This window comes from Oreochromis aureus, linkage group 23, assembly GCF_013358895.1.
Source record: "Oreochromis aureus strain Israel breed Guangdong linkage group 23, ZZ_aureus, whole genome shotgun sequence".
Lineage (NCBI taxonomy): Eukaryota > Metazoa > Chordata > Actinopteri > Cichliformes > Cichlidae > Oreochromis > Oreochromis aureus.
Window position 1 is genome coordinate 20015867 of NC_052963.1, and position 24699 is coordinate 20040565.

Sequence of the window (24699 nt, forward strand, 5' to 3'; positions counted from 1 at the left end):
ATTGTTGAAACTGAGAAATCATGTTTGTCCTTGTAGAAATTTATATGGGAATCAATTTAAAATCCAGTAATTGCTTCAGCCTGATGCTCGGCTCGACGTCCTTCCAGCTGTACACCTTGTTCTTGACTGCCTCCCTATTTTCCTTAATCGAGCACACCACACCCAGGGACATCACTATTTAGCACTTAGGCACCATTCACACAGGCCTAGAGACGGGTTGTTTAGGTGAAAACCTCCTTGTGATTGCTTGCTTTGCTGGCAGATTGCCAAGGTCTCAAATTAGCTGATTGGTAAAGATGCTTGCAAAGACGCATCCAGTGCTGATCCGAAAACCTGCTTTGGTTATTAGAATCGTGACCTGATACAATTAATGAAATTTGTCACAGCTATCAGAAGCATTTCATGTTGGCAGGGCAATGAAAGCAGACTGAGCAAGACTAGTAAAGCAGTCAACTTAATAAGATTGAGCTATCTTAATATTAAAGCAATTACCACCAACAGCTGTAATTATAAGTGGCTAGTATGGGGGTTGAACCTATGACCTTAATGCTATTAGCACCAAGCATTTGAGCTAACCAGCCAGTATGCCTAGTGGGGATGCTTTTTTCCCCCACATTACACTCAACAACTATGTAGGCCTCAAGAATCAACAAAGTTTTTGTTATTTTATTTGTAAACCAATTAAATAACCAAAAGGTCTTCATGCATTCTCAGTGATCCTGGTAAGGAGAAGAGAGGAATGAATGTGAATACAAGCAAGAAAGAATACATCTTTGTGAATGAGAGAGAGGTGGAAAGGTGAAAGTAGATCAATTTAAATACCTTGCATCAACTATCTAAAACAACTTATAGAAGAGACAAGAGGAAGAGCTGAAGGTGATGGAGTTGAAGAGATGGACAAGATTGGAAATTCTTCACAGTGTTTGGGAGACATGGCAGGGAAAAGCAGAGTGAGCACAACAGGTACAGCTAACTTAAGCCATCATCAATATGGTTAATTTCATGCTAACTTAACTACTTTATCACTAAGGCAGTTAAGTTATTGCCAGTATTTGAGGTGAACCCATGAACTTAGTCTTTTGGACACCATTCGCTAACCATCTGAGCTAACTGGCCTGAAAACCTGCAGGGCGGGCAGTCAATTAATAAAAGGCAGCACTTTTACGTCGAGGAAAGAGTCAAAACTTATCATGTAGAGAAATAAAATGCTTTAGGTCGTTACAGTTAAGCAAGTGGGTTGTAGACATTGTCATAAGTTAATTTTAACTTAAGGCAATTAAGTTGGTGTCAACTTAACTACCTTATTGCCAGTATGGGGGTTGATCCCATGACCTTGGTCTTTTAGCACCATGCTCTAACCACCTGAGCTAACTGGCCCAGTGACACACAGCAAAAATTCAGATTTAGATAAGCTTGATTGTGTCTTTGCAATGTTTTCGTGAGTGTATGCGTGAGGTCAAAGATTGGCTCTCAGGTAACTCTCTTATCTTAAATGACAGGAAAACTGAAATCCTCGTGTTTGACAGTAATATCCCTCGTGGCCAACACCGTGACGCCTTTGGTTCCTTTGCCAGTTTCTTACCGACACTGTTAGTGACCTGGGTGTGTTACTGGATAGCTCTTTTAAATTCGACAAACAAGTGTCTACTGTTGTCAAATCTTGCTTTCATCAGTTGCGTCTTATTTGCAAGGCCAGACATTATGTCCCGCACAGGGACCTGGAAAAGCTTATCCACACCTTCGTGACATCTAGGTTGGATTATTGCAACTCCGTTTACTTTGGTCTTAACTCTACTCTTCTCCATAGACTGCAAATTGTTCAGAACGCGGCGGCTCGTCTCCTTACTGGTACCGGGCGGTGTGCCTCTATTACCCCTGTCCTTGCCGACCTGCATTGGCTTCCTGTTAAGTATCGTATTCAATTCAAAGTCCTGCTGCTCACCTTTAGAATTATTATTATTATTATTTAGCGCCAAGTTACCTCATTGAACTACTTAGATTATACACCCCTGCTACAGCACTAAGATCATCTTCCCAGTCACTTTTGGTACAGCCGAGATCCCGGCTGAAGACTAGAGGTGACCGCTTGTTTGCCTTAGCTGCACCTGATCTGTGGAATAACCTCCCTATTGCCATCCGTGAGTCCGATTCCATTCAATCCTTCAAATCGTGGTTAAAAACCTATTTATTTAACCTCGCCTTCTCTACTAGTTAATGCTTGTTTGTTAGTTAGTTTAATGCTTGTTGCTACCTTCGTTCTATTCTTAACCTCTTTTAATTATTTTTAAATTTTTCTTCACACTTTGATGGGTGCTGAAGTTGGCATGGTTTGGACATGGGCAGAGGAATAGTGGATACGGAGCTGTCAGTCAGCTGAAAAAAGCAGAAGAACCCTACAGGGGTGGTAAAGTACCATCAGGAGAACAAAGAAGCAGCAGACCCACCAATAACAAGACAAACGCATGAGCATAACAGCAGGCAAGACAGCAGCTCCTCAGGGAGGAATTGTCGCAAATGTAGTGGGCACCGGTGGAGTGTAACAACAATGGTGACCCCAATGGACACACCACCATGACAGCAAAGCCCAAAGGGAAAAGGGATGGTGTTTTCAATTGCAGGTGATCAAATATGTGCCCTCACTACGAAGTAATCACTGTAAATGCCAATTAAAACCATGAGCCCTAAGCCTACTGTGGCTTCTAACCAACCTGAACATCTTTATGTAAGAGGAAAGCAATTGATGCAACCACGGAGGGACTCGAACCCTCAGTCTTCTGATCCGAAGTCAGACGCCTTGTCCATTAGGCCACGTGGTCATGCACAGTGTTAGCCACAATTATCCCATTAAACTGAACCTGTCCACTGTATCCTTATGCTATTGGTGCCTTTCAAGCCAATTAAAAGTCTTCATGCATTCTCAGTCATCGTGGTGAGGAAATCCGAGAAAGCTGATGCAGTTCATGTAAACACAATGTTTCGTCACTGATGCAAATGACTTCTTCAGTCTTAGCTGACTGCAGGTTTCCCCAACCTTATAAACAGTACATTGGCATAATGGCCAAAACTAGTACCACTGACAGACAATGGGCTGTGAGTTCAGTTTCATTGCCCTTAATATGCAAAATGGCACTACCACTGGTCAATGGTTATAAGTAGCATTCACAAAGAGTGGGGAATGGCTGCAATCACAGCATTATAATATGGTGAAAGATGTACCCTTTGTCCTTTACATGTACATTCCCTCGTTGAATCCCCGCTCAAACCAGCGTTCCGCCCTGTCCAGGATGTGCACATCCTCATCACTGAAAGAGTAAGATTGACTAGTTTTCTACAACTGCAATGAAAAAATATGCAAGAGTCAAGATTCAAATGCTAACTTTATTGTCATATGTAGGCTCTGGACAAAGTTGCTGCTACTGTAAGCTTTCTGGTTTCTGCTTAGGACTCAAAAGCCAAAGTGCTAGTGATTGCTGATACTGACCGGTCATGTTTGGTTGCATGCAAATGAAGAATCTGCAGAGAGATCCAAGTCAATCTCGAAACCAATGGGCATTACTCGAGAACTATTTAGATTTGTGTTGTTTTATTTGTAAACTTTAATTGAATGGTTGAGGTCAAGTTATGCTCTGGAGAGAAGAAGATGTTGGGGCTGAAAACTGAGCAGGAGTGGTAAGGTAGTCAACCTAGTAAGACTTAATACGATAACTATGTTATCATTACCCATATGGAAAAGAAATAGTAAAAACTTATAAAAGACTTGCATAAGATGTGGCCTACTTCATATAGTGAATCATATAAGGCTTATATGATTTACTCATGAAAGTAGCCACTTTCTCATTACTTTCATATATTGTAAGTATCCAAAACATACAAGTTTCATTTATATAATTTTTCAAGGGATCTTATATCTGTTTTCACTCTTCTATGCTTTTCATACAAGTTTAACACAAGACAGATACAAACTTTATAAGATTTATATATATCTTTTCCATATGGGTAAGGCAATTATGTTATCTCTAACAGCCTTAATCATAAGTGGCCAGTATGTGGCTTGAGCCCATGCCCATTACGTTGGCATTAGTAGCACCAGGCTCTAACCATCTGAATTATCCAGCCCAAACATGCAGTGAGAAAAACAGATTTTTTTCTAACTTGACCAAATATGGAAGATGCCAGAATCACCAGGTCATTTTGAAGTACCACAAAGGGCGTCAAAAGTTGACTTTAAAGTCCCCTGGCCAGACACCTTCTCCATTAAGCCATATGCTCACACAGTTCAGCTGCACCTTATTTATAATGGGGCATAGTCCTACCTGACAACATCCAAAATCAATCTGCCATTCCTTGCTCAGCAGACAGTTTCTCCTTCAAAAAAAACTGTATCGGAGGTTTTTGTTTTTTTGGTTTTTGTTTTATGTTTTAGCTGAACCACCTGGAAAGTGGTGGGTTTGTCTAGCATTTGTCCCCACTTGAACTGAAGTCATCATTAAAAAACAAATTAGTTTTTGGTTATTTTATTTGTAAAGAAAACAGAAATCTCAGCCTTGAATATAGCTAACAGCTTCCCAACCCCAGCACCCTCTGCCTAGAGACAAACTGATCTGTATGCCTGTGTGAACAGAATCATTTTGCATCAACCACAAAGGGACATAAACCATCAGACTTTTGAACTGAAGTCAAATGCCCTGTCCATTAGGTGACATGGAGATACTCTAAGCTGTGGTATTAAACCTTATTTATTACCAGGCAATAATAAATAAGTCCCACCTGGCTGAACATCCAAAATCAATGCACTGAAAGTGTAGATGCTGACTAATTATTTGTTTTCTGTACACCCCTGAAATGTTTGTTTATAGCATTTAGGGGTAAAATGTTGGCACCGAGACTTCAGCATCAACTTCAGCTTATTTGGCTGGAGCAGATGTGCTGTTTGTGAGCCCTCATTGGGCTGCAGAGGGCACACGTCTGGCCAACTTAAGCAGTGAAAAGAGCGTCTTCATTAACATGCACAGCCAGCCGCTTCCTGTGAAACAGGCCTTTGTCACCCAGCAGATGCCCAAACACAGCGAAAAGAGGCAGAAAGGAGAACATAGATGGATGCTATACGAGCCATTATGAACAGAGAGAGGGCCACAGAGGGAGAGGTTTGGCACTTTGTCTGTTTATCTCAGTTAATCTTAATTAGTCCTGAGGTGTTTGGTAAATAAATTTCAGTTTTACGCTCCTCGGTTTAACCAACATGTCATATTAATAACTCAAATAATTAAAGGTTTTTGTGTGTTTAACCATTTAAACACATATAAACACCAGGACTGGACCAGGTCACAGAGATGTCACCTGTTGGTTTCTGGCATTTTGAGGCTTTAACAGTTTTCTAGCCACTGCCATGCTGTTTTGTTTGGAGCCAGAGTTGCCATGTTTAGAAGATAGAGTGCTACATTATCAGCAAACTCTAGCAAGCTTAGCTAGCAAAGTAATTAACAAATTAGTGCTAAGCGATGGGCTACTTTCACTCACCAAAACTGAAGCACAAACTTCTTGGATATACACTTAACCGCACAATACCACATGTTCTTCCTTCTCACTTGCCAGTATGAGGTTTGGACCTTGGAGTTAACCAGCTGAGCTAACCGGCTGCCATGTACCAAGCTTGAAGCAGTTTTATTCTCCACCAAACAGTATTCAGTGACTGAGTTTCATGACAAGTTAATGAGAGGTGAATTAAATTTTATTACTTGTTCATTTGAATTCTGTCAAGGCTTAAAGTTGACTGTTGAGCCATAACACTGGGTGTAGCTCCTAGCTGTCAGCCAGTCTTCATCTCAGCTAATTAGAGTCAGAAACTCTCCACCACATCTGTGCTGGTGGTGAAATCATTATCTGACATTTTCAGTGGGAGAAATGTTCCTTTGCCACTTATCCGAGTGACTTCTTTAGTTGACTAAATAAATTTGTCACTTGTTGGTTTCTGGCATTTTGAGGCTTCTTTAGTTGACTAAAGAAGTCACTTGGATGAAAAGGCTGCGTCCAGATGAACGGAATCAACTATTTGGGATTTAGTTACCTGGATGATTGAGAATGCATCAAGATATCTGACAATGAATATGCAAAACCTAAGTATAATGCCTGTTGCGCTAAATGGTAAGTATTTGTATAGCGCTTTACTAGTCCCTAAGGACCCCAAAGCGCTTTACACAACCAGTCATCCATCCATTCACACACTGGTGATGACAAGCTACGTTGTAGCCACAGCCATCCTGGGGCGCACTGACAGAGGCGAGGCAGCCGGACACTGGCGCCACCAGGCCCTCTGACCACCACCAGTAGGCAACGGGTGAAGTGTCTTGCCCAAGGACACAATGACAGAGACTGTCCAAGCCGGGGCTCGAACCGGCAACCTTCCAATTACAAGGCAAACTCCCAACTCTTGAGCCACGATCCCCCCGTAAGTATGATACAGGCTTTGCAATTATCCATTTTATGGCCAGTATAGGAATTGAACCCATGACCTTGGCGTTATTAACACCACACTATATTCCTGAGATAACGCCAAGGTCACAGGGAAAAGGCAAGACATTTTGCATCTTCAATCAGGTGGTAATGCTGTATAAATGGCATATGCATTGAAGTTTACAGATGACACTGCGATCTGTAGTCAAAGGGTCGAAGCAGGTTGAAGTGATCTTGGAGAGGTGGAGGTATGCTCTGAAGAGAAGATCGATGAAAAGTTTAATCATGTAAAGGGAAAGCCGAAAGGAGCAGAGGTAGTGCACATGGATGACTTTAAATACCTCAACCATCCAAAACAACAGACAGTGCAGAAGAGAGCGCGTGCAGGTTGGAGTGGGTGGCGACGAGTGTCAGCGATGATTTGAGGCAGAAGGTTTGCAGCGACAGTGAAAGGCAAAGTGTACAAGATAGTGAGAACAGCTATGATTCATGGCTTTGAGATAGTGGCACTGGAAAAAAACAGGAAATGTTAATATTTAAGTGGGAGTGACCAGGATGGACAGGATTAGAAACGAGTACATCAGAGGGACAGCTCAGGTTGAGCAGTTTGGACACAAAGTTAGAGAGGCAAGGCTGCGATGGTTTGGACATGTTAGAGGAGGGATAGTGGATCTACTGGACAAAGGAAGTTGAAGACTGAGTTGTCAGGTACAGTATGAAAAAAAGAGGAAGACCTCAGACAAGGAGGACATACAGAAGGGCAGTGTGGAGATTACTGAGTGACGACATAAGAAGTCATGAAAATAGGCCACGAAATTAATCTGCTCTCTTATTTTAAAGTTTGCAGAGTCAGTGCTGGTTACTGCAGGGCTGCAGTGGAGTGAGGAGAGGTGGACACTTGGGATTGGTCAGCACTTTGAATGACAGGCTGGCTGACCTCAGACCTGCACCTCTTCACACCCCCACCCACATACTGGTCCAGTATAAAAACTGCAGCCCATCCTCAGCCTCTACTCTCTGGACTTCTGCCTGCACTCGCACAACAGTAAGTCTTTGTTTTTTTGTATTTTATGTCGTAGCAAAGAGACAAAAGCTATTTCTACTAAGTTTCATGACTTTTTTCAAGGACTTGTTAAACACAAAAAGAAAATCTGCATTTAAGGCAGCAAAATCAAGAAGGACTCATTACTGTATCAATACTACCTGGCATTTAAGACTAAAGCGGGGCATTTTTTGCTCTGTAATGCTGGTAAAACTAATTAATTTAAGTCTGTCAGTTAATTATGGAATCGGATTATTTTATAACTGCAGAGGAAAATCATCAGCATGGGAGTAAAAAAAGTGGTTTTGTTAACTATGGTTGAGTTAAGGGCTTAAAATGAAGGCAAGTTGACTTCTTTTTGATTCACACAACCCAAAAATGAAGTTCATCTGCCTTGATTTCAAGCGCTTAAGGCTACCATGAACCTGGGCAACTGAGGACCTACACAGGCTTTAACTGTGGTCCATTTACTCAAGCATAATGGCCGCCTTTCTTTGCTAAATGGCCAGAAAAAAAGATGTCAAATAAAGTCATACAGAGCCAATCCTTGTACTTTCCACATGTCAATAAATGTGGTCCACTCCCAAATTCTAGAAATGCTAAAAAGAACAACCCTGGGTATTATGTGAATTAGTGTTATTTAAGTACTTTTACTCATGTTTTTTTCAGGAATCATAAATCAATACTTTTAAGTTCATCAGAATATATTAGAAAATAATTCAGCGACTTCATATTTTGATTGAATTTCAAAAATATAATTTCAAAAAAGATAAATAAAAGTGATTTAACTTTCTTTGAATCTCCCAAAATGATCTTAAGATTAACGCTTTTATTTACTTTACTTTTCAAGGTTAAACAGACAGGTGACAATGACTGACCTGGAGACCTCGATGGCCACCATCCTCGCTGTGTTTCAGAAGTATTCGGAGAGAGAAGGAGACAAACATAAACTGAAGAAGAGCGAGCTGAAGGACCTGCTTCATGACGAGCTCCCAGATCTGATGGCGGTGAGATGGGAAATTTGTAAAATATACATATATATATTGTGAGATTTAAAAGAATATGATATAAACTGTTAAGCACCAGTTTGGAGTTTTGTTGTCCCGAGCTGAACCCGTCCTCCCTCCCTGCAGCATGTTAACGACCAGGCTGCGCTGGACAGCCTGATGGACAGCCTGGACACCGACGGCGACGCCGAGTGCAACTTTCAGGAGTTCATGACATTCATCTCCGTAGTTACCGTCTGTTGCCACGAGTTCTTCAAGGACGAGCATGACTAAGGAGGTGGCAGCGGGCGGGAAGACAAAGCGGAGCCACAGTACATTATAAAGAAGCAGAAGCCTAGCAACGCACAAACTGTCGATGCCCTCACAGCAGCGCAGGGTGGAGGAAACACAACCCAGCCACCAGCCACCATTACATGGCTGGTGGCTGGTAAAAAGCTCCAGTCTAGTGTCTGAAATCAGCCTCGTTTGTGTTTTAATTTCTAGATGGCATGTAAAGTCTTCAAAATGGCGGCAAAGATTGGTACAAAAGCAGGAACTAAAGTAGCTCAAGCAGATCAAATCTTAAAAGTGTTTCACTATATGTTTGGCCACCAAAGCCAACCATTTACCAATCAATACATGTTACACTTTTATTCCTGTACTCTTTATCATTTCCCATCACTTTGTATAAGTAAAGGCTTTGTATATGTTACAGGTTTTGGAGAATGGCTGCTACATTCGGCTGCCGTTCTAGCAGTGAAATTATAAAAGTTGTTTATTTCCTACATCGTGGACTATTAAATCAATCTTACAGCCACAACCGTCAGTTTGGGACTTTGCATGTAAAACCCTGAATGACCATATCAAGTTAACCGCTTTAGGAGTCAAATAACTAACTAAAGCGCCCCCTTTAGGCAGTTATTTGACTATCAAATATTGAAAGCAACTTTAAGGTTTGATGTCATATAATAAATTAACTAACTTGCTAGTAAAAGTTTCAAAATGACTTGTGGGTCCTTTGTTAAACCGAAATTGATCATTAGGGGCATTAAATAAATAGCAGTATTTGGTTACTTTAGTAGTAGTATAAATAGTATGTCAGACAAATGATGACAAACACAAAGTTCTTCAATATGGCTTTTAAAAGAACTTTTTCAAACTACAAACTGTCTGAAGGGCTTCATTTTGATAGTGGCTTGCAGCTCAGTACTTCACAGTATCATATTTTGGAAATATATATTGTAAGCTGAGCTTTATATTAAAAGCACCTGAATAGCTAGTGATTAGCTTTGTTCGGACAGCGATGAATCTTAAAAATCTTTAGAGAATACTAAACTAAGAAAGTAACTAATAAGTCAGTTCAGTCTAGCAGCCACAAGAATGCATCCATGGTTTAAAAAATCTATCTGAATATCACATTTTGAAAATGTTTGCAGTTTGCATTGTGGGCTAGTCAGTTACTAAGACACTAACAGTCGTTTAAGATTTTGCATGTGAGATTCTGGATAGTCACTAAATTGAGAAAGTTGACTTACAGTTAGCTAACTCAGCTATTTTAGGAGTCAAATAATCGTGTAAAGGGGAAAAATATTGCAGATATTGAAACTTTAAAAGTGGGAAGTGAGGCATGAGGGGGGGAAAAGTTAGCTAGTAAAAGTTTTTAAAATGGCTTATGAGTATGAGCTATTCTAACACCTCGTTTGTTAACTTTAACCGTATAGCAGTTGGGGAAAAAGTACCTGGTAAGTTGGGCTTCATATTAAAAGCACCTAAACAGCAGATAGGTTTGGGATTTGTTTGCCGAGCTCAATCCATTCCTGAAAATTGAATAAGGCGCTGAAACTGAAAAAGTTTCGTAGCAATAGGAATCAATCAACAATCTGAAGGACACTATTGGTTTGTTTTAATCTTACATACTATCATATTTTGTAATTGGTTTGTGGGCTTGTTAAAATTCGCAACATAGTGATTTGGAGATAAATATAAAATATCAAATACTGAATGCGACAATTTAAGCACACAAAAAAAAAATTACATTGGCTTGTAAAAGCTTCAGTTTGGCTAAAGAATTTAAAATCTTCTAGCTCCTCCGATGTTAAACTCAAATTAATTAGAGACTTCACAGGTGTTGAAAAGCACCTAAAAAGGATTTTATAGTCTTGTTCTTTTAACATTTGTCTTCTGAATCATCCCTTACATTTTTAAAATTTGAAAAAGCCTCTAAACTGATAAAGTGGCTGGCAAGTTAAAAGGAATTAAAAAATGACTATCAAATTTTAAAAGTAAATTTTAGGTTTGTCTAAAGTTGCTATAGTCATCTTTTGGAGACACTTTAATGAGTTTATTCGGTCAAAAGTCATCAGTTGCCACTAAATCCTGAGAAAGTTGCTGAAATGCTAATCAACATTAAGCATATTCTTAAAACGATTTCATTTATGAAACTGTGTATACCATCAAACATGCTCACAAAGACAGTAGGAGCCTTAAATCTTATTTGATTGGCAATGCAAAGATTTTTTTTTGGTGCTTTGTGCTACTGTAGCTGCTACTTTGCTAAACCCCTGATATTGTCGATTTGTTTTTTCTTGTTAGAAAAAAAATGCTGGTAGTTTTCCGTCAAATTCTTATTTTATTCATTTGCTCTCAAAATCTCTAAATCTGAAAAATGGCTATTAAGTTAATCAAATTCAAACAATCTATCCTTCTTAAAGGTCTAAACGGCTATCAAATGTTAAAACTCAACTTTTAATTGGCTCATAAAGACATTAAAAAGGGCTTGTGAGTTTCAATTTAGACGTCACATTGCCTCTTTCAATAGTTTGAGTGTTTAATAAAACTGTAGATTTTCCATGTTTTACATTTTATTTACATTTACGTTTATTTGATGTTTTGGTAAAAATTACATCGAGGTCAAAATGGTTAAAATGACTAATACGTATTGCTGGCAGGCAAGTAATTAAAATTACTTTTAACTGACTTTAAATGTTAGCTTGTAGTTGCTGTAGCTCTCTGTAGGTTTACATGTATTCAGTATAAGAAGCAAATCTAAATCATTATAGATGTAGAAATGATCAGTTAAACAGTGCAACAGAAGAGTTTGTCTGATATGCATCATGAAATGTTGAATGTTGGGTTGTTTGGACGTCGGTGATATGAATTTAATTAAATGGTCAGTTTGTGACTGAGTCAGTCAATATTTCTGTAGCGAGGGGACAAAGAAGGCTGTTTATTCTTATCTTGGGTGGCTGTCAGAAGAATTCAGAGACGCACTGCAATAATATTTACATAGCAGTTCTGCAGAGTTGCTCAACCATTAAAGGTCTCATATGTTGTTTTTCTCTGTGGTTTTACTCCTAGAATATCTGTGTTACGCCAAAGTGAGCACGGTGACAATAACAAAAAAGTATTCAGAGAGCCCTGACAACAAAATAGCTGTAGCCGTTTAGTTTAACAGTGCTCTTTTAGTGTTTCAAACGTCCCTGGCCTGCAGGTCTTTCCTGTTTAGCAAAGAGGCAATTCAGGACCAACTGAAGTTCAGTTTGTCCTTTTAGCACATTTTTTTAGAAGACGTTTTTTTTTTAAGGAAATGTAAGAAGCTTTTTTAAGACTTATTAAGACCAATACTGAACTAAAACATAGTGAAATTTAAATAAATACACTAAACGGTCCAGTGGTTCGTCTTTTCTGAGGCACAGAAATGTTTAGTATTTTATTCCTGTAACTTCACATTTGCAGCACAAATATGACTCAGTGTGAGTCATAAAAATTAAGTGGCATCAATGGATAGTTCTCTTTAGAGTGCACCTTAATCAGCATGTTTCATCTTTATGACAGTTTTTTAAAGCATCCATTCATTTTCTTAATGGCTCATCTATTTACGGTCAGATGAGGTACATGACAGGTCATCAGAACATGGATGGATCACTAAACAACTCCAACATTTCTTAAAGTTTAATGGAAATACTTCAAATAATAAAATAAGATACAAATATGAAGGAGAGTCAGGTGCAGTCCACAACCTCTTTTGATTAGCGGTTCACAGTTATAACAGTTCAAGAAATTCTGGTGATCTGCACGTGCTCCTTCAAGAACAGCCATCAAAACTCATTTGTCACAAGTGTGAGCTTAAAAGAAAAATACATCAAAGTAATCATTCCCTTTATTATCCTCTAGACATCGACTGATGCCGTTTTGTCTTACTAGAGTAAAAATCGAATAGCAACATCCTTGGTACCAAGAAAAACACGGTGGAATAGGGGATTTGGTTGCCAACTGGTTGTATTCTGGGTATATTCGAATAAAAAAAAATTAGAATTGTGAAGGCCTATGTCATGTTGCAGTTAAATAACTGTCCTGCAGAAACTATGCAAGAATTTCTGTTTCGGATTTTTGAGGTTGTGGCTGGACTGTAAATGTAAGTAGTTAATTTCTGTATATGCAGACAGCGACAGAGTTCAGATTTAACCAGTTTATCACAGTTAATCGCTGCATTACCACAAACCGATTGGCAACTTGACCCCATTCAATCACAAACTGACAGCGGACTGACTTCATTTTATACAGTGTTGGCACACCAAAGTCTCTTTGAAGATGGCAACTAACTGTTAGTAGTTGTCTTCAAAGCAACCACTTCAAAGGCAACAAGTTCCCAAATTCATTGTGATCAGTGATAATATTGGTCATGCTATCCCAGCAACTGATTTTGCAAGTGTGACTGTAGCATAACAGCCACTATTGGGGCTCATTTTTGATTTTGGGTTGTGGCATTAGCAAGATGGCAAGATTGTCCAAGATTTCTGGTCTAATGGTGTATTGTAATACCAAACAGACATAACCAAGTACTTTTTAGTATCTGAACCTAACCAACAAGTGAACATAAATGAAGGTCAGAGGTACTAATGGCTGAAATGCCTTTTAACTCCACCACTTCTTCAACTTCCTAACAAAGATTTTTTGATGGTCAATATTGACAGGGGTAGTTATACACCTTGAATAGCATTGGTGGCATTATGTGACACAGCAGGATGAAAGTGTGCTGTGCAAGTCTATTACAGTGCAGATGGAGACAACCATCAATTCCTGCTCTGAATCCATAATTAATTCAATATGCATGTATTTGGACTATGGGAGGAAGTCCATGCAGGCACAGGGAAAACATGCAAACTCCACAAAAGAAAAATGAAATGAAACATACAACAAAAAAGTGCTAGATATATAGCTTAGTATAAGAACTGAAGGCAACCAAGAAAGACAAACTCCAAAAGTACAAAACAAGACCACAAGTAAAGGACACAGGAAGGCAACAAAACAACCTGACATACACAAAGGAGGGAAAAGAACAAAAGCAGGAAGTCAAACCAAAGCAAGACTAACTTTCAAAGTAAAACAGGAAGGCAAAAAACTAACATGAGAGATGAAGACAAACCATGAAAATTTGAAATATGAGAAGCTAAGAAACAGTGTCACCAGGACCTAGTAAGTAAAATCAATACCTCATTTATTCTTTTATCTGGCTGAATACAAATATTCACCCTTGTATTACAGATTTAGAACATACAGGTACCTTTTTCACATTTGAAAAGGTAAATGTACCTTCAGGTCCATCAATTAGCTATAAGGAGGACATTCCACGTAGATTGTACATGGACTTTTACTCTAGCCCTGTTTCTGAGGCTGTGCACCCTTTTCTTGTTAAGAAACCATCTTTATTTGTCTAAAAGAAGACGGCTCACATTAATACCAGGCTGAAGGTAAGGATTATTCAGCACAGGACATGCACAAGGGCCAAACAACACAAACACAGATACACACACACACTTAAGTGCTCCTCTGTGTGTTAACAGATGATGCAAGAGGCGTTGTCAGCTGCATGCACTCAGACATCTGCAGGCTGTTTAGGATCAGAGAGGTGGAGCCAGCTCCGCTATTGGCCAGAGGGGGAACAGATCTCGGCCCTGGGGACTGACACCACACCCATCCGTGTGTGTGTTTGTGTGTTTTTCAGTGTGTTTTGAATTGTGTGTGTTGTCCAGCGTACACTCTGTCGGCGTAAGAAGAGCTGCCTGCTGACTCTCAGAAACTGGTGAGCTTCTTTTTCTCTTTATATCAAAATCCTTGTTGTGGTTTTGTGTTGCTTTGAGCAGAACGAGCTGCTCTGCAAACAAACTGTTGGGCACTTTGATTTCAGGTTATAGTCAGTGGTCAACAATCTGTTCTCACTTATTTTAAAAGTTGCATGTGTGAAACTAAAGTTCGGCTTTAGTGGAAACAAATAAAAACCTTAGTCACCTCAGTTAGGGATGTTTAAAGAGCATTAAACTCAAATAACCTGGTGATTAAAGTGTCATATTTGTGCATTACACTTTAATGCTCTGCAGCTGTTTACCCGAAGCGTGACTCTTGTTACGGAGGCAAACGTCGATGCTTTGGATGCATTTTAGTGCGACACCTCGAGTTCATGAGTCAGAAAAAACTGGATTTCCCTTGAAAGGCTCTATTGTGTGGTGAAATGTGCTAAAATGGAGCATTTTGCAAATGAAATGTTCACGGGGTCAGAAAAACCCTGACACAATTGGAGATGCTGACTGGATTTCTCGCTTGCAGACACAAAGCATCTGGCAGAGAATTCAAATCTGGCTCTGAGAAAAAAGTTCCTGAGGGGGATCAAGATACAATAAGTTAACACTAATCACTTTAAAAGGAAGGGTAATACAACTGTTGGTTTGGGTTTCCAGCTAATTTCCTGGATATGCTCTTCATAATAATTTCTTTAAAAATTTGCTGATCGTAAGCCTCAAGGATTCACATGAGGTCATGGGATAAAATGAAAACTGAACATTATTTCAGGCACCTTTGTGTATTGAGTTTCCAATATGTTAGGATCCAAGTTAGGGTGTTGTTTGTGGTGGGACAAGCTTAATGTGTGCACTGATAAGACTGTAAAGATGTCAGGCTAGTAAATGAAAGTCTGACCTGGTACCAATGTTGCTTTTTTGGTGTCAGGGAAACAAACAAGCACAAGGTAAATTGAACAAAAACAGATGAACACTGGTCATTGGCTTTGCAGTCAACAAAATCAATACCCACGTTCAGAGGATGCTGAGGCATCTCTAAACCTGAACTCTTGATTCAACAACCTGAGTCACTTTTTTTAATAGACAGAAATTTGTTGATCATCATCATTATACTAAACTCATCAACGTTGAGGAGGCAGCCATGGCTCAGGAGGTAGAGTGGGCCATCCATCCATCCATCCATCCATCCATCCATCCATCCATCCATCCATCCATCCATCCATCCATCCATCCATCCATCCATCCATCCATCCATCCATCAGGTAGTCAGTGATTGGATACCAAGCTCCTACAGCATGTGTGTCAAAGTGTCCTTAAGCAAGACACCGAACCCCCAGTTCCTCCCAATGCATCTATCAGAGTGTTTGAGTACCCATGATAGTTAGAAAAGCACAGAATAAAGTACTGAATGAAGGTGTTTGGATGGTGAATGGGGTTGGTAGTAAAACACTCCTTTCCATAAGTATCAGTCCATTAAGCAGCTGCTACGTCCATCGTCATCACAAAGTTCTGGCCAATGATTACTCAACTTACAAAAGTTCCCAGACTGCACTGCATCTTCAAACTTGATCTTGATTACAAGTGCACATCTGTAAAGTGTCATTAGAGGCAGACTCAGTGGGTGGAAGCAAAACAAAGTATTATGTAAGGCCTGTAGCCATTTCTCTCATGCTCGTCTCAACAATGTCTAGTTTATATTTGCTGGAAACACATATCTATGTCAATGTTCAGAGCATTTAAATCCCTGACAAGACATTAAAATGCACAAATATAGGAAGCGGTAAATGCATTAGCGTCTATTATCACTAATATGACTGGTTGATACAATACTCATTAAAACCAGCTTACCATCATTAAACTTGGGATTTTACCAGCTGTGGCTGCATAAACTTAAGTCCCTGATCACAGCAAGGATTGACCAGGGATTAGCCACAGGCCTGCCACAGTCCAGGGGGCCATATAAACTGTATCCATGATGTTTACCCATGTTTATGTCCTTTTTTTCTTGACAGTCAGCAAAACTTTAAAACTACTCCTTACCTCCTGAACAAGTAGTTTTTAACACCTAAGCCTAACAGAATAGTTTCTGTGGCCTTTGTTGCTTAAAGCTAAATAAATAGATTTTAATGAGAATTAATAACACAATAAAAGTGTAAAAACATATCACCAATCATCACGAGCTGTGGGTTGTGACCTAAAGAATGAGATCCCACATACAAGCAGCTGAAATGAGATTCCTCCAAAGTGTAGCTGGGATCAACTTTAGAGAGACAGTGAGGAGCTCGGTCTTTAATAAAGGGCTCAGAGTAGAGTGGGAACGTCCTACGTGAGGAGGCCCCAGGCCGGAGCCATGCTGGAGAGATTACATCAGCAGATGGTCCAGCGTAAAATAACTAAAATATTTACAGCGAAAATGCAGCTAATTAAGAGGAAACTTTGTAGGAAATTAGCTGCACTAGCTCTAAATTAAATTATCTTAAGTTTAACTGCAAGAAGAATTTTATTCATAAATCATGCTGTTTCTTCACAGGTGACTTCAGCATGAACACTCACGCAACGGTGCCCCCTTTGTCAGGAACAAGCCCCTCTCCTTTTTCAGACCTTGTGACCAAGATAGGACCCAAGGGTATGTGCCTGGAAAATGTGTGAATTGTCTTTTATTTTATTTCACCATAACATTTGTTCATTAAACAAGAATATAGCACAAGTAGACCACAGGGAAACATCACTCATCTATCTGCTGTCTGTTGTTGCTGCTTAAATATTTTTGTAGACTTTTATTGAAATTCTTTTAATTTGTTTGATAAGTTTGTATATGTGTTTATTCAAAATCTTAACAGCGTTCATAAAGAGATTAGTTGATTTATATTTTATATTAATCTAATTCTGCTACACAGGATTACAGTTATAATAAAATATTCGCATTTGTATAGTTATTTTCTTATGAATAAATCAAAAACCAATAAAAAAGAGTTGATCTGTGCTACACATCAGTCTTGAGGATTTGTTGACATCTTGAAAGAGCAGTTTGCCGGTTTAGCTACAGCTGTTATTTCTCCTGTGCACTGGTGGGCGTACTGATTTATCACGGTTGACAAAGATGACCTACAGGAGGATCCAGAGTGTTATGACAAAGTGCTGATTTTTTTATTTTCAGTTTAATGTCAGGTACTGTATAGATTATCGTGTATTTGTAAATGTGATGATTCAAGACTATTCTGTATATGAGCACTGTACATGTCTGTGTCCAATGTCTGATTATCGAAGAAGACCACTAAAATCACAGTGACTAATGCCTATCAAAGATTTTTTTCATTAGGATCTGTATTGGTCATGATCTCAGCACAGACTACCATCTGGAGCTGGAGTCCATGTGCAGAACTCAATGGGACACTGGAAAAGCAACTGATTGCCCCAGTAGTTATTAGTCACAAAATAATTGCCTTATAAATTGTGTAACTGCACCATTATTTTTGCTTGAATGACAAATTTAAACCAGCACCAAAAATCTTATCACATGCATAAGCATTTTTTTAATAGATTTAGATGATAGGATACTAAAATTCAACACCCAGTTTGTGGGACAAACACCCTGCAAACACAGTGAACCAGCCGAGGTGTTAGTGTGCGTTAGCAGGGAGTGTCTTATCAGCCCGATGTCAGAGTGGAGCATGGGAAGGAGCGAGCGTGACGCCTCGGGGGGTCTGTCGCTGTGGAGATAAGGGCCTAAAACGCTCATACCAGTCCTCGTTTCCACAGCAGGGCCTGGCGAGACCAACGCAGCCTAGAAATAACTTTTATATTGAACTGCAACAGACAAGTGTTGTTAAACTTTTCTCTGCTTCTTTTTAGATGATGCAAGAATACTTTATTAGTATTAGACACATCAGATATACAGATTTAACACATATGAACAACAAATTGGTGTATTCTGCTGTTAATAAGTCTATGTCATCATGTACACAGGTATCTTTCAAAAAACTTTGATCTTTCAATTTCAGTTTGAAAGGTCTATCGACGTGAAATGCAAAAAATGATGTTAAGCACTGTCAAGATGCCAAAGCAACAGGTGGCGATACAGAAACACTGGCCAATCAGAAGCCTACAAATAGAAACAAACTGTAACATGTCATTGCAAAATAACCTGCAGTGCAAAAGTCTTGAGAAACATTTCTTTATATTTTTGCTTCCAAGGAGCCAGAATTTCCAGTAATGTTATAAAGTCCTCTTGAGCAATAGATCTTTAGGCCTTCTGAAGTTTTTTCTGTGGATATTGGCTGCTTTTTCACTCATTTTCAGCCCAGTCCTTGTACCATTTTCAGAGGAATGATTGCTTGTTTGAGCCACTTAACGCTGACCTATGAACCATTCAAGCACAAAAAAGGCACTTAACTCAAGGGATGATCCAGTGTTGTGTCTACAAATATCAGACAACTTAGCAAATAATGAATTTCAAATAGCATCTTTAGGCACTTTGTTACTAGCAGCCTGTCACAAAAATACATCATTTGTTCAAATTTCTTTAATTTAATTTATTAAATACCAAAGTTAACACAGTTACAGACATAAAATAATATTTTTGCACCAACAAGGTGATTCCCAAAGAGCTTTAGTTGAAAACTTGGCATATCTCAGCATGGTGTGCAGTGTGTCCTTAAAAAATTTGAGGAACTAAACAAGTGGAGGACAAAAGAAAAGACATATCAGCTCTTAAAACTATCTATAGCAGATCAACAGTATCTGAAAGTTATGTTCTTAAGATATTGGCTTGTGTTTCTGAACAGTAATTTTACTTTTTATTAGGTTCCTCAAAAGCATTATTGTTAATCGATTAAAGGTTAGTTTTTGAAGCGGATACTGTTACCTATTGAAATATGTTACAAATTTATGCATAGTGACAAGAAAAAAAGTGGCTATTTGTGTACATGAACAGCAAAAAATAGTTATTTCTGAACAAACCCACCTATACACAACAGTTGTATTGCTGTTAATGAGTTAAAATGCTTTTCTAGGAACTTACAGCAAGCTTTTTTTCTTGGTAAATCTTTGGAAAGTTAAAAGTGAAAGAATAGAATTTTTATTATCACCAAACTTAAAACAACAACTTCTCATTAAAATTTCATCATGATTATCCTTTAAATTTGGCTTTGGTTTTCTTAAAATATGAAACTTTTAGGTACCATAAACCTCATAAACTGATATAAATTTCTTGATTTTGCTCACTTGTTTCCTAAAATATGGTGTGTAACGTTTCTTTTTGGCCTTGCAGTCATGTTGCTTCTACACACACTGAGGCTCTAAAATAGACGGCCGTTGTTTGAATGCCACACATGGCTGGACTCTGAGCTGAGGGAAAATGTAAACACAAACAGCTGTTTGTGTCATCCAGATAACTTAATATTGTGAGCTGCTGCTTGTGACAGTACATGAGCGAGGAGGCTGTAGATTGAGAGAATGACTCAAAATTTCACTTTGCCTTTGTCACTGACTTTTATCAGGACCCCTGGAGCTTTTCTCCAAGATGAATCTGACACAGAAGTTTGTTTTTAACCTCTACTGTATATCATTTGATTTAGATATCAAACTTCACCCAAGTTTGACTTAATTTTCATGTCTTTACAGAAACCTATGACACTGGAGATTTTGCCGCTTTGATTGGTGGTGAGAAGTGACTTCTTTTCTTATGATGTTCAACAATGAGTGTGAATCTGCTGAATTTTATTTCAGTTAACATGAATGAAAAAGATGTTCTGTTTACTTACTTGTTCTGTATGGATTAAAGATTTTCAAATCTTATTTCCAACGACCAAATCATATGTAGTCTGGAATGTGATAAAATAATCATCAACCAATATAATAATAATAATAATAATAATAATGATAATAATGGATTGGATTTCATATACCGCTTTTCAAGGCACCCAAAGCGCTTTACAATTCCACTATTCATTCACTCTCACATTCACACACTGGTGGAGGCAAGCTACTGTAATAAGCTTCAAATATAAAATGAAAATTTTAAAGACTAAACTGTAGATGTAGATTATTTAAAGTAAATTCTTAAATCTAAGGGATAAATAAGGAAATAGAAGAACATATGTGAAAATGTAATTACCTCTTTAATCTATAATTTTAGTAATTGATTAAATTTGGTGCTAATTTGTTAAAAGAAACGTTTTTACAGGTCACGTATTCTCCAGAAATTTTTGTTTCAGTTAATGAAGTTTTTACTAATAGTGGGATATAAAATTGAAGTATTCTTTAATGTGTTAAAGTTTCTACATTTGGATTTTTAAAAGAAGTTTTTATCTTATTAGTTTTTCTTTCTTGTTATAATTATTATGTTCAGTAAATGTGAATGTCAGCTAATAATATATATCAGGTTTTTATGTCAGTTCATTAGAGATATCAGTTCATGAAATACATGAACTTTGCTTTATAAGTGAAAAGTAAAAATAGAGACACAGCAGACTCTATAGGCAGGATATTGAATTCTATGTTGAACTGCAATGAAAGTGATGCTTTAAATGCATCTTTGGGGGCTCTGCTATGATATTTCTCTCTGCCTTCACAGGAATCGTAAGTGTAGTGCTGTTGTTAATGATCTGCGTCATCGGCGTGCTTTTGTGGTGCTTGTCCAGACATAAGGGCGAATACGTGACCAACGAGCAGGAGGACAAAGACGAGGACGCCGACAGCGGCGACGGCGACTCCGTTGGCTCTGATGAAGCGCTTCAATCTGAGGAACCTTTGAAAGCCAAAGAGGAGGAATAAAGGGGGGAAAATGGAAAATAGCGACAAAAGTGTCACTCAAGTTGCAGACTTGAGAGCTTTGTAGCTTTGTTGCACGCATAAAACAACAAAGATGTGAGAAGGGAAGTTTAACATTTTTAGAAGTAGCCGATTTTAAAAATTGCACTGAGCAACTTTGCACTTTGGCACCACTAAATGTGAGCAAAGCACAACTGTCTGAAATGTGAGCCCTTCTCAGGAATGTGAACAACCAAAAGAAACTAAGATGTGGTTTGTGTTCGGTAGACCTGTGTTTACATTGTTCCCTCGTTAAAAGCTCCACTTTAATGCAGCGACGTTGCATAAATTACAAGCAGGCATTTTCATGCTATGACTGACTGTGGTATCCTGAATTTATGGTGGCCCCAAGGTGCCAAACAGAAAAATAAAGCAGAAAACACAAAACATAAAGTAATGAAAGAAAAAACAAGATGAGCTCAACTACAATAAAAAAGGAGAGCAAAGATGAAACAGAAAGAACAGAAAAAACTGCAAAAAGAACAAAAACAGTTTTAAAAGCAGCCGAAAACATAAACTAAAAAAACTGAAAAGTTATTCAAAAGCAATAAATTTTTTCTAAAATATTGTTTTTCCATTTTTTTATGTTGTTTTCCAGAATATCATTTGTTTTTTCAAGGTTTCATATGAGTATATGTTTTGTTGACGATGTTTTATATATTACCTATAATATATCTTTTAAGGCCCTAACAAAAAGAGTCACACACTCTGATGTTTTGTTGCTCTACCTTTAGCTTTGATGCAGGCATGCAATCGCTGTGGCATCATTTTTGATAAGCTTGTGCATTGCTACACTTATTTCCCTCCAGATTTGCCTTCATTTCTCTCCATGACCGTGTATTGATCGTGAGTGCGCTCACATGGCTGCATAAAGGGTTCAACACATCTCAAAGATGGGGTTAAGGTCTGGACTCTGTTGTGACCAATACATGTGTGAAAATGATGTCTCATGCTCTTTGAACCACTCTTTCACTATTTGAACCCAATGAATGTTGCCATTGTCATCTGGGAAGATGCCTGCGCCATCAGGGCAGGCAGAACCTGGTCATTCAGCACATTCAGGCAGTCAGCTGGCCTCACCGTTTGAGCATAAATCATTGATAAACGTAGACCTGACCGACTGAACCAACCTCACATCATAAGACTCCCCTCACAGGTCTCTACTGTTGGCACTAGGCATGCTACTTAATCCCACTGATGATTAATATAACCTCAAAATGTAATTTTTAAAGGACATTTGTGACAATGATATTTGTGTCTGAATAACATTTGATCTCAGACAGCAGCATTTATGAGTGCAAGCAAAACAAAGGGCATTTTCCTTCTTTTCCATTGAGCTACTGTTACTGATGGTTGATTAGCTAATGTGCCAGCACCAAGCTGCAGTTGCATTATAGTCCAATAGTAGCCTTATATGCTGTGCCACAACCTTAGTCAGACCTAGGTACAAAAGTAGCCCAGGCAGGGAAATAGCTTGGAAATAGCTTAAATAATTAGCTTAACAGTGCTAACATAACTGAAGCTTGGAAATCTTCAGGAGCTCTTCCAATCTTATAGAGTGGAGCTAGCGCCAGCCATGCTAGGTTGACTTTGTTTCCTTTTGATTGCTAGCATCTGCTCCTCACGTGTCTTCAACCATGTATTTTTTGCCTCAACTTTCCTCCATATTTTGCAATGTACTGTATTTTGTTGGTGGTTGTTGAAGTAGCTTTCTTTTTTACTCAGAGGCCTCTCTCACTGTGAGACGTGCCTGTGTTGTGCCTCTAGTGTAAATATGGCACAGCCCTAGCACCCATCCCTCTGGAGCAGGCTAAATATGCGCTCGCCAGATAACATGACCTTTTTCCATTGCTCCTGAGCCCAGTCTGCTTGCTCCCTGTCCTTTTCTTTTCTCAGTTAGCTTCACTGATCGGTGGTTTCCTTAAGGCTGTACAGCCTTTTAATGGCAATCCCCTGATTTTCTCTTCACACTGCCTGTGGAAGCACGCTTAACTTTGTTATTAAACTTTGCCATGAGCTCTACTATCATCTTTTTTAATGATTTGATTTCACTAAATATTTACGTGATCATTAAAGATTTTTCTCTGGTTACATTTCATGATTTTTATCACTGTCCAGTTTTTGCAGTTTCAGAAATGGCCTTCGATGTTAAAAAAAAGTGTAACATCTTCTCCGCATCCCCTTGATACATCCTCCAACATGGTTGTTTAACAAAAGAAAGAAGTTCTCACAGCATCTGTTAGCGTTAAATAAGCTTTTGCCAGCAGAAATATATTAATGACTGCAGTAGTAATCCAGTGGAAAGCTCTTAAATCCAGGCAGACTTTTCTTTCTTGGCAGAGCAGTGTACATCTTGTGTTTTCCATTTTCTCGCTGTGTTGTGCACCTTGGGGCCAGCATAAAGATTCTCTTGCAGAAACAACTCGCTGAGTCCATGTTATTAACAATTCTCGTGAGTGACGCACAAAATAAATGGCAACACATTTAAATAACCTTTATTTTAGCGTTGGTAACATTTTGTTCCTGAGTACTGAGTCGTTTTTCTCAGTGTTTCAAGAATTTGGCCTCAGATCTCACATTCTTCACGAGCTTCTTATTTCTAAAACTTTTACAGCTGTTTTGAGTCTCTATGTTGTCAGGCAGTTTTTGCATCATCCTGCCAAAGAAGCTGAGAGGTCAAATGAGCCTAGCAGACGAAGATAAACATCTACATGAGTGCTTACTGCTGGTGATTTTCCATTGTGGTTGTTGTCATATTTTAAGCTCAAAGTAATAAACAACTAACTACAGGTTGGAGTCTGACTAACACGTGACAGTTATGAATCAGCAGGGAGGAAAAAATCTGAGTAAATTTCCAGCCCAGAGTTGTGCATTTCTGTCTGTTTTCCCATCATCAAAGCTCCAGTTTTCTGCTCCAGCAAACTTTATTGATTTTATCCTGTTTTAGTAAAATCTCTTTTATTTGCTGATGTTTTCTAAAAGTACATTAATAAACTTGATACTTTGTGACACTGTTGCTTTCTGGTGCGTCAATGTGCTGAAGATAAACTCCCTCTGGTGGCTGAAATGTGAAACTGCACTCCTTACCTTCAGCCCATTTTCTTTCTTTCTTTTTAAAGATAAAGAAATTACAAATCAAGTCCGAGTACACTCACACAAAGTACTGTACTGGAGTACTGTGTTGGGGCTTATGCGTGACTGCAACCTGTCAACAGTATCTACTAAAAATGTGCATTTTTCCAAACAAAACATAGGAAACATTTTCCATACATTAAGTAAACTGTGTTTATGTTTAACCCAAACCTTAAGGTTGCAGTCTTTTCACTGAAGAAATCTA

At 38.6% G+C, this 24699-nt stretch overlaps 1 protein-coding gene, 1 long non-coding RNA gene and 1 other non-coding gene across 3 annotated transcripts; 2 read left to right on the top strand and 1 right to left on the bottom strand.

The window, feature by feature from the left end:
- Positions 1–2743: 2743 nt before the first annotated feature.
- Positions 2744–2816, bottom strand: trnar-ucg. The gene has a single exon. It is a non-coding gene; the product is annotated as a tRNA-Arg (tRNA).
- A 4542-nt stretch (positions 2817–7358) lies between these two features.
- s100b (S100 calcium binding protein, beta (neural)) lies at positions 7359–11815 on the top strand. The gene is made up of 3 exons (XM_031735692.2): positions 7359–7495; positions 8343–8499; positions 8626–11815. The coding sequence occupies exons 1-3, from the start codon at positions 7371–7373 to the stop codon at positions 8770–8772; spliced, it is 429 nt and encodes a 142-aa protein (XP_031591552.1). The 5' UTR covers positions 7359–7370; the 3' UTR covers positions 8773–11815.
- Positions 11816–14420: 2605 nt separating this feature from the next.
- On the top strand, positions 14421–24371 carry LOC116317041. Its single transcript, XR_005610353.1, has 4 exons — positions 14421–14560; positions 17083–17178; positions 20175–20213; positions 21127–24371. It is a non-coding gene; the product is annotated as an uncharacterized LOC116317041 (long non-coding RNA).
- Positions 24372–24699: the final 328 nt, after the last annotated feature.